We start from the raw sequence: 16,135 nt of genomic DNA on the forward strand, positions 1-16,135 counted from the left end.
AATTACAGGTGATGGGAAGGAGCAGGATCCCACAATTCATCTTAATGGCCCATAATAAACCCCTGAAAATAGGGGAATTGATTTGCAGAGCTTCTTAGCCTCAATGCTACAGGGACCCTGACATAAAAAATACACATGCACACACACGCTGAAGAGCAGGCTGGCTCAGAGCATCCCAAAGCAGGCTCCAAAGTGATCTTACATAAAAAGCACTTTGTGCTGACAGTGGCAAACAAGTGGATGGTGATTTTTCACAAATAGCAACAATTCTGCAGTATCTTCCTCATCTTCCCTTTTACTTTGTGTCTTTCCTTTTCCCCAAAGTTTTTTTTTGTTTTAATCCTATGTGTGGTTTAAGTACTAAAACTAAATCAAATAGGAAATTACAGTCAGCACCAGTAAGGAACTGAACCTGGGTATGTTAATTGGTTTGTGGTACCCAAATTCCTGGAAGAACGAAAGAACAATTCTTGCTCCTAAAAGTTAGGGCCACATCCATATGTTTCCATTGTCTTTTTTACCTTTACAACTAGAGGTAGAATCATTTTGTCCAGTATCTAAAACAGCATGATCCAGTCATATTGTTATTACATTAATATACAGTATCCATCTTATCACAGGTATTGAAAGTGCATGGAAATAGTCTAACCAAGCCAATTCAATGACAAATAACAGTGTAACAAACATCATATAAACACACCCGCGCACCCACACTCACACGTAGTGTATATATATATTTATAGATTAATTTACAGTATCAGAGTGTTGTTTAGATCCAGTGGCATGTGCAGAAATAACAGGCAGTTACTGCTTTTCTTCTCATATTCTGTTCAATTCTTTATTTCCAAGATAGATGGGTTGTGGTCTAGGATTGCCAAAATGATCTTGTCCATATATTGTCGCAATCTGTAATTTATCTCTTCCTGTTCTTTAAGGGCTTCCATGAGCTGAAACACAACATTTCAATGTTAATCTTGAAATATTCTCACTAGTGTACATAATAGCATGAAATCCAGACAGGCAAGACACTAGTGTCTGCTCAGGATCACCACTTCTCTGTTGTGATAGGTATTCCACCTCTTGTACCTCCCTGCAGCTCTAGTAGAAACAACCTGTATGTTAAAGTTCTTCACTATTAAGGAATGTGGTGAACTGTTATCACTAGGAATCTTTTGGCAGGTCATTTGAAACAAATTCCCCATCTAATGCACCAATCCATCCTGCATCCACACCACGGATGAGCCTCCTTTTCTCAGTGCACAAGCTTGATGATAATTTTTTTTAATATCTACTGAAATCTAAAGCACTTTGCATGAAAGGCTGCTGAACAGAACAAGGATTTCAGTGTTTTTGCACTGGGAACAACATGGTCTGCCTCTGTATCATATGCATACTCTCTCTCTTAAAAAAAAATGTACCAAAAAAACCCCAAAACAACACAGCTACCTACTCCTCAAGAACAACCCACTTAATATTCTATGTTCTATATTAAAGACATGCATTTCATTAGACCTTGGAGCTATGAAAAGCTCCTCACACTCTCCAAAAATAGACACTCCTTGCTTTTTATGCTCCACGTGTTTAATGCCAAACTGACAAAGCTGCCCAGGAGTGTCAGAGCCCCAGATCCTCCTAAAGCTAACGTGATTTGGATGTCCATCTCCATTAGCCTTCACAAAAGTCTCACCTTTAACCTGCAATTTCTTACCTTCATTTTGATTATACAGGAAAAATGGCACAATGGGGAAAGTTGATGCAGGTCAGTGAGATTTACTAAGCCTGGGCCACGGTTCTAAGGTCCTTTCCTCCTTTAGAGGGGGAGTGCTGAGTATTGCATGAGCCAGAGTCATGAGATTCAGAAGGAGAAACAAAGATTTGTCTTGGCAGTAGCAAAAGCTCAATTTGCTTTTACCTAATTAGAGTTCAACAATTAAACAGCCTTTCTTCACAGCACTCTGGTTCAGCAAGAAACTCAAGTACACACTTCACTTCAAGGGCCTGCCCAGGAGCTAAGGCTAATGGGGCCATTCAGCCTCAGACTGGGTAAAAAGGTCTGTCTCCTCTTGAAGAAGAAATCGGAAGTTCTGTCCAGAAGAAACAATTCCTTTTAATCTCCTTCATTACCAACCTGTCTTTTTCCCTGGGATCTCTTACATGTCCATCGGCCCAGTCTCACTATCTGTCCTGGAGCTTAAAGGAAGCTGTACCAGCTTGACTCAGCCCACACACAAATTGATTTCCTATAATATCTTCCAAAGCATTACCAGATTATTACTTGCACACTACCCACTTTCTCCAAGAATTCAGCTCTGCTACAGGGAATATACAGTTCAAATTTAAATCTAAGTGAGAGCTTGTTACTGAAGTAACTTAGAAATACATCTAGAACAGAAAGTAAAAAATTAGCTATGGTAATTTCTGTATTAAATTAATGTCATAATAGCACAATACCCTATTAGATAGAAGATGTTAAAATAAATCCATTGTAGAACAGTTCACTGAGATTCTAATTATTCCAATTTTTTGAGAGAGACAAATGGAAGAGTTATATTAAAAGGAGCATCCCAAACCACTGTTAGATTTATGGCAATCTTCTAACACTCTAACTCCTAGCAAAGCAGATTTTTCTGTTGCTCGTTTGTCAGCTTCAGATAGTTCAACCTTGACAGTTAATTACATTGAAAAGTGCATATTTTTGGATGTAGTATTTGATTTTAAAAAGCGTATTACCTCATCTCTTGATGCAGAATCAATTTCAGCAGCCAGTGACTGGGCTTTTGTTTGCGTTGCAAAGAGATTTTTAGCTTCATAAAGGCTAAGACTTAGGATCTGTCCATTAAGATCATCATTTTGGTCACGAAGTTTCTGATTCTCCTATTTAAGGACGAAAAGACATTGCTTTTAACTTCTTCCTAAAAGGTTTCATTAAAAAATAGATTTTTAAAATCACAGGTAGCTTGGATGACATACAGGAAGGCTACAAGTTAACAGCAACTCTCTTACCATCAGTGACAGGAGTCACAGGTGTTTCCTATGTGCACAATTTACATCATCTGTGCAAAGAAGTCCTAGACAGATGCAATATGGATCTTGTGCTTGTGTGGGGGGAGACAAAATCTAAAGGCAGTGTGCTAAGGGTTGGAGCTATAGGCATTTTTTCAAAGCAGTCCTGTACATTTCACATGGATTGAGAAGCCCTTCCCTGCTCACCTGCTTCAGCCGTTTTATTTCATGCTCCATTTCCACCTCTCTGGTTTTGGCATTGAATTCACTCACGCTGGATGAAGAACTTCTCCCACGTCCAGGACGCTCGCATTCCAGCTTGTACAGCTGCAAGTGCTCCAGCTCCTTCCGCAAGTCTTCAATGAGCTGCAGGCATGCAAGCAGGCCATGTCTCTCCAGCCCCGCACAACCAGCCCTCCCAGGCAGCAGCCTTCCCTGTGCTGCCCCTCTGTACTCTGACACAAACTCTGTGTGAGCCTAGTGGAGGCTGGATGTTCCTACAACACAGCCACTTGCTCTTCTATGGAAGCACAGGTCCCTTAAACCGCTTCAGAGCTGGAAGCGGCTCTGATCTGTAAGCTTTGTGTCGGAGAGGCATAATTCCCCTTGCAAACTTAGTACAGGAAACATTAGGGCACACATTCAAGGCTGCAAGTTCTCAAAGAGTTGTAAACTCTTTGTGTCAGGGACTGCCATTTATTCAGTATTCTTGCAGCACTCATCGCCCTATGGGTGCCCCTCCCACAGAAACACAATCCAGTAATGCATTCACTGGATGATGTGTTTTCAGTGTTCACCTTGTCTGCCCATTCTTTTCCAGATGGGCTTCCACACAGATGACATGCAATTTCCTGTTCTTACCTCCCTCTTCACACCTACCTCCTGAGTGGCTTCCCTCTCCTTGTTAAATTCCAGTCTGTTCTGCCGCAGCTTGTCCATCATTCTCTTGTACAAATCCATCTCGTCCTTCAGTCGCAGACTTGTGTCTTCCAACCTATCTGACATGCGTTGCCTTTCCTAGAATAAATGGGGAATTTTATAGACAGCTTGGAGGTGCAGGTGCATGAGCCATCTTCAGTTTTACAACACAAATATATAGACACAGCTGGTCATAAGCTGGCATAGGTCTCAGGGTGCTCCTGCCACTAAAGGTGACCAACATTCCAATTCCAGCAATATTCTTGTTTAGGGACGGCAAGTTAAAGAAGCTGGGCCAATCACTATATGAGTTTGCTCCTACACAAACCAAGCTGCTGTTAAATTGCTCAAGCACTCAGGAGTTCTATTACCTCATCTAATCTCTCTGTTTGTGATTTCAGTCGTGTGACAGTGCTTTTCAGGTCATCATTTTCTTCTTCCAGTTGCTGAACCCTGTGTCAATAACAAAAATATTACAGTAAATGCCTCTTCAATAATGCAGACATACAAAATGGCATACTCTAAAAAGCCATTTCACTTGCACTTGATGGGAAGACCACACAAGAAAATCTTTCTAATCTTAGCATTTTTTATCATGAGCTATTGGGTGCTTTTTGTTTGTTTGTTCTTAGAGCCAAAAATGCTCCACTGACCCTCAGATTCTTATGCTCCTAACAGATGTCTAAAAAGAATTAAGAGGAAGAAACAAATGACGACACAAATGTTTCCTACAGCTGGTCACAATTCCCTCCTTGAATCCATGCCAAATATCCAGCTAAGCTCTCTACACGGGCCACGTGGATTAAAGCATTAACGTAAAGCATCCTCCAAGCTTTTGGGCGTAAGACATGCAACTGCACAGCTACTTGATAGAGCTACCAACCTGTAACCATCTGTGCAGTGTCTGGTTGTGAACAGTCTATGTTTATATGCAAAGTAAAAATGAAGAAAAGAAGAACTTGTACTTTGTTCTGGGTGGCACTGAGGTGTCTGTTACCTTGTATTGAGTAGTTCAATTTCTGTGCCTTTCTCTTTTTCATACTTGATATATGCTTCTCTATGTCTCTTTATCTCTTCTTCCAGGGTCTGTTCTGCTGATGTCTCTTGGTCTTTCAATAGTTCTTCTAGCTCATGAACTCTAAAGGAAACCAGATCTCATTTCAGTAACAGCTTCACAAGTACTTAAAAAAACCCAAACGTATGCAACTTCATCACCTCTCTTTTTTCTCCCCACTCCTTTATTTCATTCTACTTCACCATCTCCCTTGGCATTCAACCTCTCCCAATAGGTCTCTTGGAATTTAATCTTCCAAATAGCATAGAATTAAGTAGTATTAGTTCACCTATTATTCTTTCATTCTCAGTCTCAAGAAGTAGGGACTATAATCTAGCTTTTTGCTCTTGCTATGTGCAAGAAAAAATGCAGTGGTAACCCCTCTTACAGCAGAAGAGCTTGCTCTGTACAAGTCAGTAACATGTCTGTACTGAGAAACTTGCTGGATTTTCAGCAAGCATAGGCCTTCCAGGCGAGGCAGCCCTATTCCACTTGGACTCCTATCTTACTTTGTCAGCATTAAGGCAGAAGACTTGGTCATATTTTACAGGTAGAGATGTTCCTTCCCTACAATTTTGTTCCAGCTCTGCTCTGACATGACAAAGAGAACCGTCTCCGTGCTTTATTACCTGTGAACCAGCTGTGTATTCTCTTGTTTCAGTTTGCTCTTCAGGTCACCATTTGTCAGGCTATCATTCTCCAGTTCCGTCACCTTTTTTTCTAGGTATGTTACCTGGAAGAGGAAGTGGAAAAGAACTGAGAGTTTGAATCTCTCTTCATACACCCCCTTACTGTTCCTAATTGGCATTTAGCTATGCTACCCTTTTTAAAAGGGGACATGCTTCTTTGCAAAGCCAGTAGCAAAATTAAGCTCTGAAATTCTGAGTTGCCCAGACCCTGCATCTTCCTTAAAGGTGATCAATGCAATAGATCTGTGCTTACACAGTTATTGCATTTTTGTGAAGCAAAGTCATAATATTAATGAAATAGCAAGGACATTTTGAGTGAGCTACTTCAGATCACTGGTAACTGCGAGTAAAAGAGCTTTGTCAATTGATGCATGTCTCCAGCAGGATTTTACTGGGTCCATTAATCGCAGTGCACAGAGCTTCTCACCTTTTCAGTTATATCATTATCACAGGAGTCTATACTGTCTCTGAACAGGTCTTCTGTGCTGCCATTGCTGCTGCTGAAGTTACTGTTGTGGAATAGTTGTCTGAAAGATCAGAAGGATAATTATTTTGCCTGAAGAGAATGGAGGAAAAAAAGTCTGGGTACTGTCTTACAGCCTGGCTTTGCACTTTGAACATCCAATGCTAAAATCTGCACAATCATTTCAGTGACAATTCCAACTGTTTAAGCACAAGTCTTAAAAGAGACTGGTAGCTCAATGAAGTCATACTGAGCACAATCAATGACATTAGTTCCAGGGTGTGAGTTCTTTGTTGCTTTTGTTAGGATCTGCCGCCAGCACCAACTTAGTTTAAAAACTACTTAGCCTTATTCACACTATGTATCGAGTTGTATTTCCCTTATTAGAAATTCAAAATAAGGTCACCACTGCGCACTGGTTGGTACAGTTAAGCTAGAAAATTTCATACAGTAAGAACTTATTTAAAAAAAAAAGAAAAAAAGAAATTTCAAGCAGTTCCTACTACAGAAGAGTATCAGAATAACATTGGGGATTATCTAAAACATTCTTGAAACTTAGAGCCCTCCCCAGCCCAGGGCTGGTTTATTCAGCCCAAGGAAGATCACAATTCTGTACGTCCTTTTTAAAGGGATGCTCATGCTTTCCTTTGCATTTTTGGCAACAACAACAACAAAAAAGGCCCACATTATGAGGGTGAAAGAAGCAATAGTTGGACTGACGGAACAGCAGTATAAAGGAAGAAAATTGGCAGATGAGGAAGCAACTATGTTCTTAACAGAGTTCCTTCCAGTTCAGGGGCCTCCTCCAAGACTATCAGTAGCTTCTATATTCTTTAACATCCCAATCCAAATACAGGCCCCTTCCTTTGAAAACTCGTCTCAGAACATTTTTGTTTTCCTAAACTTATTCCTCCTCTCTCCTCCCATCCCAACCTGTGGAATTGCTACAGCTGATTCCACATGTATTCATAAAAAAGTTGGAGACACTTACCTTCCAAAAGCTGTGCTTGATATTTTCCTGTTAGGGCTACATGGATACAGAAGGAATGATATAGGAATTAAACACTTATTTGATCAGTGTTAGATTCAATCTTTAACTCCATCTGAATTGCACAATGAAACATAATATTGACTTTTTTAGTGAAGTAAAAAAAATATTCTGCGAACAATATTCTTAGACAACTTAATCAAGAGCTGCAGTTACCAACAATATGAAGATGAGTGGAGCCACAAATGAATGTGCTAATTAATAAGTCAATTTGCAAATACTGTTACCTTTAGCAGAGATTTGTCAGTGTAAATCAGAGCAAAACTAACATCAGAAACACCACAAAGGCACACTGAATTAGTGATGGACATTTATTCTGGATTTTAGATGATTTTATAAACAGTTAGTTTATCCTTCCCCATAATGCTTCCCAGTCCAGCACAGGAATTGAGATCCTTTCCATTTTTATAGTTCCCTATTGCAGCCAGAGACTAGTATTATCTAAATGAAGGACCAGACTCCAGACAGCAGCACTAGAACCAAATCAAAATATCCAGCTGCATGTCTTGATAAGAGGATGTCGCGTCTCTGTGTGCACACAGCTCTGTCAGCGCACCGCTCTCTTTCAGCCAGGTACATACAGCCTCACTCATAAAATTACCAGAGACCTAGCCGGTCATAGTCTAGGTGTTAGTGACTCCTTCCTAGGGCACAAACATTGTTCATATCAGGTACTATGCTGCTATGTCATCAAGAGAAGAAGCAGTGCAGTGCGCTCTGTGCCCAGGATTATGCAGACAGGCAGGATCTACTTTCAGTTTCTAGGGGGAGCTCTAAGCCCACCAAATAATTTCCTTCAAAACCCCTGGCAAAGCGTTGGAAGCACTGAATTCTTTCCAAGTGCTCAGCACAGTTTAGAAAGTGGATGGAGGGGCAGAGACAAAAATGTAAGGAAAAAGCTGAAATTGCAAAGAACCCCACAAGTCCCTTCCACCATAGGATTCATAATTTTTCCAAATTCCCTTTAGGACAAAAAAAAAGCCACAGGAATGAACCGCCTCTGCTGACCGAAGGCTTTAGGTGAAGTTGGACTTGGTGACCTCAAAGGTCTTTTCCAACCTAAATAATTGTGTGATTCTGTATGTAAGGTTATATGCATTAGCTAAGGATCTGACAGATCACTCCTTCCCACCTGGAGAAAACAGTAGCTAACTGTGGATCTGCACTAAGCAGCACAGCAGACCCCACTTCCTGGGAAAAATTACTGGAAACATCACTCTCACTCTGCCATCAAAGAGCTCATTGGTTAAAATATGTGAGTTTATTAATGCTGTCTGCACCTTAAGCCAGAAAAATACTTTTTAGCTAATGAAGAACAGCATTTTAGTTCAGCCGAGATGTCAAGATCTGAATTTCTTACTGTTTTGTAAGAACATGTGTAAGACAGAATGGGATACAGGGAAGGAGAGGGCTTGCTCTTCCTCTCCTCCTGCTCCTAGCCAGTCCCATTTCAAGGGGGCATTGCTAAAAGCAGTGCAATAGGCTGCTTACCTGTTTGCTTTCAAGTTTTTCAGCCTGGCTTCCAAATCGTTGAGTAGATTTATCTTTTTGCAGCACTGTGAGCAGTAAACATCCAGTAACTCGCTGTTATAAACATGCCTCATTTTTCGGGGTGTTTGGCCAGCACTGTTCGCAGGAAAGGAGAGATGTTACTGGCTATAGTAACCAACTCACAACACTTTTTCCTCTCGACTGTGTGTCTATGTGTCAAAATCACAGACAAGGGACTTGGGGAATCACCTCTAACCACAGGTCATCTAACTTAGAGGTGATGATGGGCCAGTCTACCTGTCCGAGTTGAGGCTTTACAGACGACATGTTCTGGGTGTCAGTGGACAGAATCAGTCTGGGTGACTAGAAGAATAGCACAAGGTAATACAGAGTCCATGCGAAGCACCTAGCAAAAGCAGCTACACTAAAATGTTCCACCTCAGCAATGGCCCCCTCTCATCTTGGCCATCTTCCCACTAGAGCCTGGCATGCAACATGAAGAGTCTTTTCTCCAAGAAAAAGACAGGAAGATGTAAAACAGAGCCATCTGGTAAGCAGAAGTCACACAAACCCCCTCAGATGGTAGGACCGAAGGAACCCTAGAATGAACAGGAAGGGAGAAGTGGACGTAGGTATAAAGAGGAGCTAACAGTAGCTCTTGTCTTGATAAAGAGCAAATAAACTCAAATAAAAGAGAGCAACCATGGCATGAAGTGCACAGAGCCCCAGGAATGGGAATGGAAAGGGCTGCGTAAACCTGAGGAAACAGGGGATGAATGACACAGGCCATCATGATGAAGGGGCAGTGGAGAGGGGTGCTGGCTCTGCATGCATGACAGAGGTGGCAAGGCTGGATTGCAGAAGTGCTTGAAACAGAGGGTAGCACATGGGGGCTGCATGCGGAACAGAGGGATGCAGTGAGGTTGTCCTGTGTTAGCAATGAACCACAAGACCTTCATGTACTATTGATTCAAGCATGTAGATCCCAGAGCATCTTCATGCTTGGCTCTTCCCCAACCCTGCTCACCCATTCCCTTGTTTGGGGAAGGGTTTTAAAAGTCAGCAACCAACTTGGTCACAGGATGTAAGAGCTATTAGAGACTGAGGTCACATCCAGGAGACTGGTGGACTATAGTGGCATTTCCAGCTCCTAACAGACAGCAGCTACTTGTTTATGTTCTCCGAGACATCCAAAGTCAATATGGATGCTTGTTTCAACTGAACTCTCGTCTGTCTACAGCACTTCACCTTACAGGTTAGAATTTGTAGTATCAGAACACTAAAGCAGAACAGCTCTCTTGCAGGTCTTCTCTGCACTGCATCACAGCTGGTGCATGGCGCTAAGCTGGTTTCCAGCTTGCAGCAGATAACTTCCAACACTAGCCCCTAACTGTGAAATGTACTGTCTGCAATAGAAAGAAATCTCTACAAGCAGAACAGCCCAGTTATTTCAACAGAACCCACCAGAGGTCATCAGAAACGACATATTTGCTATAGCTCCTGTTATTAAAAGTAGTCTGTCAATAGCAGGGAAGAAAATTAATATTTTGCTTTTAAGGCGAGTCTTTGTAACCAGTGTAACCTCTGGTATGGTCACCCATGCTCAGAAAAGAACAAAACTGAAAAAATAATTTGTTAATGAATAAGGAGCAACCTGGAAGATACAGATGAGCCAAGGTCAGAGTAGGCGTTGGTTCTGGTCTCATCATCAGGGCATGGGCTACTGGGAGTAAAATCCACATCATCTCCTTCCCCATAGTCTTCAAACTGTTCTTCATTACTTATCAGAGAGGCGGTAGAATAAGTTGAGAGGTCAGATGCTGCAGAAGGGTTGTGAGGACTTGACCTGAAACAAGAGGTCAAAATGTCTCGAAGGCCAACTTTGACTGCATCTCACCTCACATGGAATCATCCACCTTTACAGCTTGTCTTCTCATTTGAAGTTGTAACCCACTTAATTTGTGCTAAAAAACTGAAGTGCTAAATACATCTGATGTGCATTTGACATAGTGCCTTAAACGACAAGAGCATGAGTATCTACAAACAAGCTACCTGTGAGATGGGTTTGGGTCAACAGAAACCACTTCACTTTAAAGAGCACAACTTGACAATCCTCAGTCATCATTTCCACACGGTGGTGAAGGCTGCTGCTCATGGGACTGCTCTGAATGCACTAACTGTGCAGACAACTCCAAAATGCATGGGACAGTGAGAGGAACACGTACAAGACAGAGGCTGTTGCTCTACTCCACAATCAGAGTTTCCCAGTAATCCCCATAAACCCTCTCCCGCACCCCATGATCTCCAATTGCTCTCTTTTGTGTGGCCAGGAACAAAACTCAGCCCACTGCATGCCAGGGAGTCACTAAAGCTATAGGTAGGACCTAACAGAGGCTGAGTTCCTGCCTTTCCTTCCATCAAGAAAAAATGTGTCTTTCAGAGGAGATATGGACCACAAAAAAAGGGTGCTTTACTGCCAGAGAAGTACCTAAGATAATGCCAAACAGGTAGGGAATGGAGGACCCCGTGACCTCAGAGAAAGAGGACATATACGTAAACAGATCAGCAGAGCCAAGGACCATGGGAAAGCAGCTGGCACAGCAGATCTAATATAAGGGAGAAAGTTTGCTGCAGAGGGTGCACAGTGATTCTCCTGCCCAGAGTCCAGACCGCCCTCCAGTCATGCAGTGTGCTATCTTGCAGAGGCAGATCCTTTACACACGTTCGCTCAGCTCCAACCTCAGTAAGGCATTCAGACAGACTAGCCAGCAAATCCACTTACAAGTTCTTATAAACAAACTTCTCCCTACAGAAAATGCACATCTAAGCCCTGAAGCACCTGCTCCACCTGTGAAGCCCTGGAGTTGCAGGACACATTACTGTTCCTACTACAAAGCAGACTGCAGCACCTCTCTGCAATACAGACAAGGCGCTGATTCAATCTGCTGATGCTTTGTGCAGATTGGGTTAAACTTTTCACTCCCTTTGCTTCTGTGCCCAGTGCTCGTATCTTTGACTCGCCTAGCTGAGCCATGGGACAGTAGCTCCCTGTTACTGTTCTCCAGCAGCTCAACAATATTGCCTCCTAGGTTTCTTTGAGTCTACCTTGAGCCTCTTAACCCATGCCCTGTACTTTTGGAGACAGGGAGGTTCCTCTTCCTGTAATATTACACTTGTGAGCTGTAAACAAGAGATGCAACAGTGCTCCCTTGCTGGATGGTGCAAACATTATTTGCATATCCCTTCACTCCAAAAGCAATTAGTAGAAGAGGAAGCCTGCCAACGTTTCAGATGTATGCTCTTTTGTTTCTCTTGTTTTGATGAGATCCATTTATAACCTGCAATTCATTTATCCAATTCATATTAACAAAAATTAGGACAAGTCAAGCCTGGCACGCTATTTAAGGCTCAAGATCATGAAGACAAGAATACTCATACTAGAAATAGATCAAACTTACCTAACAATGCTCCTTGGCTGGGAGATGGGTTAGAAAGAAGCTCAACACATTACACTAATGTCTATTCACAAAGAGCTGCTGTGCCACAGACATACTGTGTTATGATAAGTTTTGGGGTGACTATGATCTGTGTAACTGCAACTGCTGTTTTCATCTCAATGTTGTTACACCAAGCCAGTTTAGGAAGAAGCTCCTCATAACACTTCCACCAGGAATGGAGGCACATGACCAGTCCTCCGTCGGGATGATACCGTATACTTGTCCATAAAATCCACTCTCCAGCATAATAGCCCTGGAACATCACCACTTGCCAACAGACTGGAGTTCAGCAGCCTCATCCCTCATGCATTGCCTGGCTATGTTTCTCTTACGGCAGCTATGCAAACACCTACCACTGCTGGACCCACCTGATAATGTTGCTTAGAACTTTTAATTTGTAGTTACTCGTAAGCTTTGGCAAACTTTAAACTGCTTGAGTTGAAACAGTCCATGCTCAGGGTAGACCCTGAGCTCACAACCAGCTTCATGGTGGAAACTGTCTGGGAATTGCACAGTCATTTTTAAGGGAATTGCTAAAAGCAGCTGGTATTCCCCATTCTAACACTTTCTGAAGAAAGCTTTCAGGTTTGATTTTTTTTTTTTTTTTTTAAGCTATTTCCTGATCTTCAGAGCAGGACTTCACAGAGGGCTGACACATCTGATGCACAACCCATCTGATTCTTCAACAAACAGGTATCATGGTTTGGCTAAGGTAAAAATGTCCATCACGTCTTTTAACACAAAAGCATGAAGCTTCCCAAGTGTCTTCCCACAGATTTACCAAAGCTGAGCAGGCCTCAGAGGATAAACCAAGGTCTACCAGTAGCAGCACAGTAGCTCTTAGTAGTTCCTGCCCACACAGAAGTAGGGTACAGGATGCACAATGCCCCCCCATAAACACCCCCTTCACAAGATCCTAAAAGGCACAGCTGTCACGAAAGACAAGTAATTTCAAACGCAGTATGGGTACAGTCACCACAAGGATGGGTGCTTTGAAGAACTGGCAAGGCAAGGAGACAAGTTTGATAACAAGCTGATGAAAACTGGACTTTTCTTGATAAAGTCTCTGGGATTGCTTGGGCAGTGGGAGAAGGCCAGACCTCAGCAAGCTGACAAATTCACGAGGAGGGTAGGAATGAGGCTGCACAGAAAGCACCCGAGGAGGCCCAGGAGAGAGAAGGAGGACTGCCTTAGCAATGAAGGAAGCTCAAGAGGTACCAACCAAGATGACAAGCCAAAAATAGGGAAGACAGGGCAGAGGCTTACAAAACAAGCTTAGCTCTGTCCTGTGGTACTGCATTAACTCAGCTCAAAGCAGGATTAAATCAAGTTGTGTCCCTTTCCCTCATTCGGCTTTTACCAACATACTGGCTTTTTCCCAGGTACATGCCTGGGAAGAGCCAAGTTAGGATTACAGAGACACTTGCGTTAATAGCAAACTATGGTTACACATGCACATGCCAGGACACCCTGTGTTAAACACAAGTTACTGTTGTGCACTAAAGGTTATGGAAAATTAGAAACACACAGAATTAACTTGGTACACAGACTTGCAACACAAATCTGCAGAGCCCACATCTTCGAATAACTAGATGTACAAAAGGCTAAAGCAGCATTCCCCCCACTGCACTGCTTTGCAGGAAGTATTCATTTTAATTCCAGCATATAAAGGTTATGGAAATACAGAAGATCCCCAGTTTAGGGGATGCCAATGCAGTGATCCATTCTGGAAAGACCCCACGCTTACACTTCAACCGGCAACATGCAAGTCCCGTGAGTGCTCACAGAACATGCCAGAAGGAGCCAGGGCTGAGACTGTCTGAGCCACTTAAGAGGACCTGGATATCCATCTCCCTTATATTGTAAATGGATATTAAGTTTCTCAATCCTTCAGGCATCCTCAGCCTCCCACAGCAGGGATTAGTCACATAAAGGTTCCTTCCCCGCTCCTTTTGCACATGCATGAAAACAGGGCTGCCAGGGGGCAAAACCACCACTCACTTGTCACCAGGCAGAAACAGGCCACCAAGCACACCGTCCTTCTCATCACTCCGACATACGTCAGAGGCCTCCGAGCTCTGGGCGCTCTCAATAGCACTGTCCATGTCAGACTCATGGTGAACCTCCTGCTGAGCTAGAGTCATTGTGTCGTCATCAGGAAAGAGCTCCGACTCGCTGTAGGTGCTTTCGTTGTCCAAGTAGGCACAGTCCTGGATTTCACCACCCTAGCAAAAGAAGAATTGGGAGGCAATTCAGATCATCCTTCAAGGCAGTTAAGAGGATACAGGAGAAGCAAAACCTACTCTCTGGATGCCCTGGTAAGTAAGAGTGATACTGAATAAAAGCCACAAACCAAAAAGCCAGACCTGCTTTACAAGGGCCAGCTCCTGAAAGCCCCTAGGGTAGCACCTTCCAGAAGGGCTCAAGTACTGGTTCTGACTTGGTGTCTCTCTTCTATAGGAGAGAGGGACACAACACCCAGGTATAAAATACAGACAGTTTTGCCCTAATTTACTATCAAAATGCACTTGGAGTAACAATATCCTCCAAGGTTTTTTTATTATAAAAAGAAGCACCCTTTGTAGGAATATAATCACAGGACCAACTCTCAGTGACTTTATGTATTAATATTATTGACTAAAAAAAGCAAGCCAGATCAGTCTAACAGCTTACTCTGTCTTCGAGGCTGGGCAAAAATCTATAAGGTAAAAAAAGAGCTGGCAGGTGTTAAAACATTGATGGTAAGTGTTGGTGACAATCAAACATATAACGAAAGCAGAAGAAAAAACCCAGAGCGATGTGGCCCTGCTTCCTGGAACCATATGTCTTGATAAGGTATAAACTTAAACAAGACGTCATCCTCATTACTGCAGCACTTTGCTCTTGCTGTTCATCCCCTCCCTCCCCTTCTTGCCCCATGAACACTCACAATAGCCAAGACAAGCTGTTTTCTATTTGCTCGTCCCTGAGGGACCAATAAAAATTCTTAATTGAAAAAATAAAGCCCAAGATTTTACTCTGTCCTTTGTTTGATACATAGCAACACAATACTGCTTTGACAATTCCCATCCAGTGTGACACAAAGAACTCATGACTCCATAGTGAGATTCTGCAAACACTCTGACTCCGAGCTCCACTCCAAAACTCACCTGCAAGTTCCACAGGCAGCTTTACCATTGAACTATTGCCAGCACATTCAGACAATCATGCATTTGAGGCTTAGTTTACTGGCACAAGTAGGGAAGCATTTCATTCATGGATACATCTTATATTTAGGCCCTGCTCCTTCCCCAGGAATCCCAAGGCACTGGCAGCCTGGCACCACTGCAAGGACCAGCTGCCTTTTTGGCAATCACGTTCAGTGGGATGCTGTTACAGAGTCATTGCTTGCAGCAGCATGGCTTCAAGTCAACCCCCATAGCCTCTGGACACTCCTATGCCAGAGCTACAGAGGTTTAAACCCCCTTTTGCAGAACTAGTGACGTTCTACGCTGATGACACCAATTTTTCTCAGTGCCTTTTTCACCTCAACATGAGAAGAGCCATTCAGAAGCTGCAGCTTTAAGATTTGCAAAAACTGCTACTAGAAATGCAGGTCTCACCTTCCATTTTTTCCTGAAATACCAGTTTGTAAGACTGTGAAAACTCCAAGCATACGGAGGTTTAAGAAATTCAAAACAACTGCACCTGCTCAAACCTAGTTAACTTATGAACACCCAAGCAGTCAAAAGGACAGGTTTTTTTTTAACATACAATAATAAGCACACCAATATACGCCTTCTCCCACTTTTTTCATGTCAGCCTAATTAAGCGTGAAACTTTCCCTAGGTACCACTCTAAGTGATGTCCAAAAGGATTTATTCTTGGTCTACACCATGTAATATTTATTGAAGCCACATTGCCTTATGCAGTCAAATTTCTATCTCTGAGCCACAGCACCATCAGCATGGCCATGACCCCTCATCCGGAGGG

The 16,135-nt window shown here is 42.7% G+C and overlaps 1 protein-coding gene across 1 annotated transcript; it reads right to left on the bottom strand.

Annotated features, from left to right (window-relative positions):
* Nucleotides 1-347: 347 nt before the first annotated feature.
* On the bottom strand, nucleotides 348-14,388 carry RAB11FIP4 (RAB11 family interacting protein 4 (class II); the record flags this gene model as incomplete). Its single annotated transcript, XM_010072403.1, has 12 exons — nucleotides 348-947; nucleotides 2,731-2,874; nucleotides 3,211-3,369; nucleotides 3,883-4,020; nucleotides 4,293-4,374; nucleotides 4,919-5,059; nucleotides 5,605-5,708; nucleotides 6,092-6,191; nucleotides 7,119-7,154; nucleotides 8,667-8,801; nucleotides 10,321-10,512; nucleotides 14,165-14,388. Coding segments are annotated over 12 exons (1,572 nt in total), but the record flags the coding sequence as incomplete, so codon positions are not given.
* Between the last annotated feature and the right edge of the window lie 1,747 nt (nucleotides 14,389-16,135).

The sequence above is a fragment of the Pterocles gutturalis genome, unplaced genomic scaffold (assembly GCF_000699245.1).
Source record: "Pterocles gutturalis isolate BGI_N339 unplaced genomic scaffold, ASM69924v1 scaffold19456, whole genome shotgun sequence".
Classification (NCBI taxonomy): Eukaryota; Metazoa; Chordata; class Aves; order Pterocliformes; family Pteroclidae; genus Pterocles; species Pterocles gutturalis.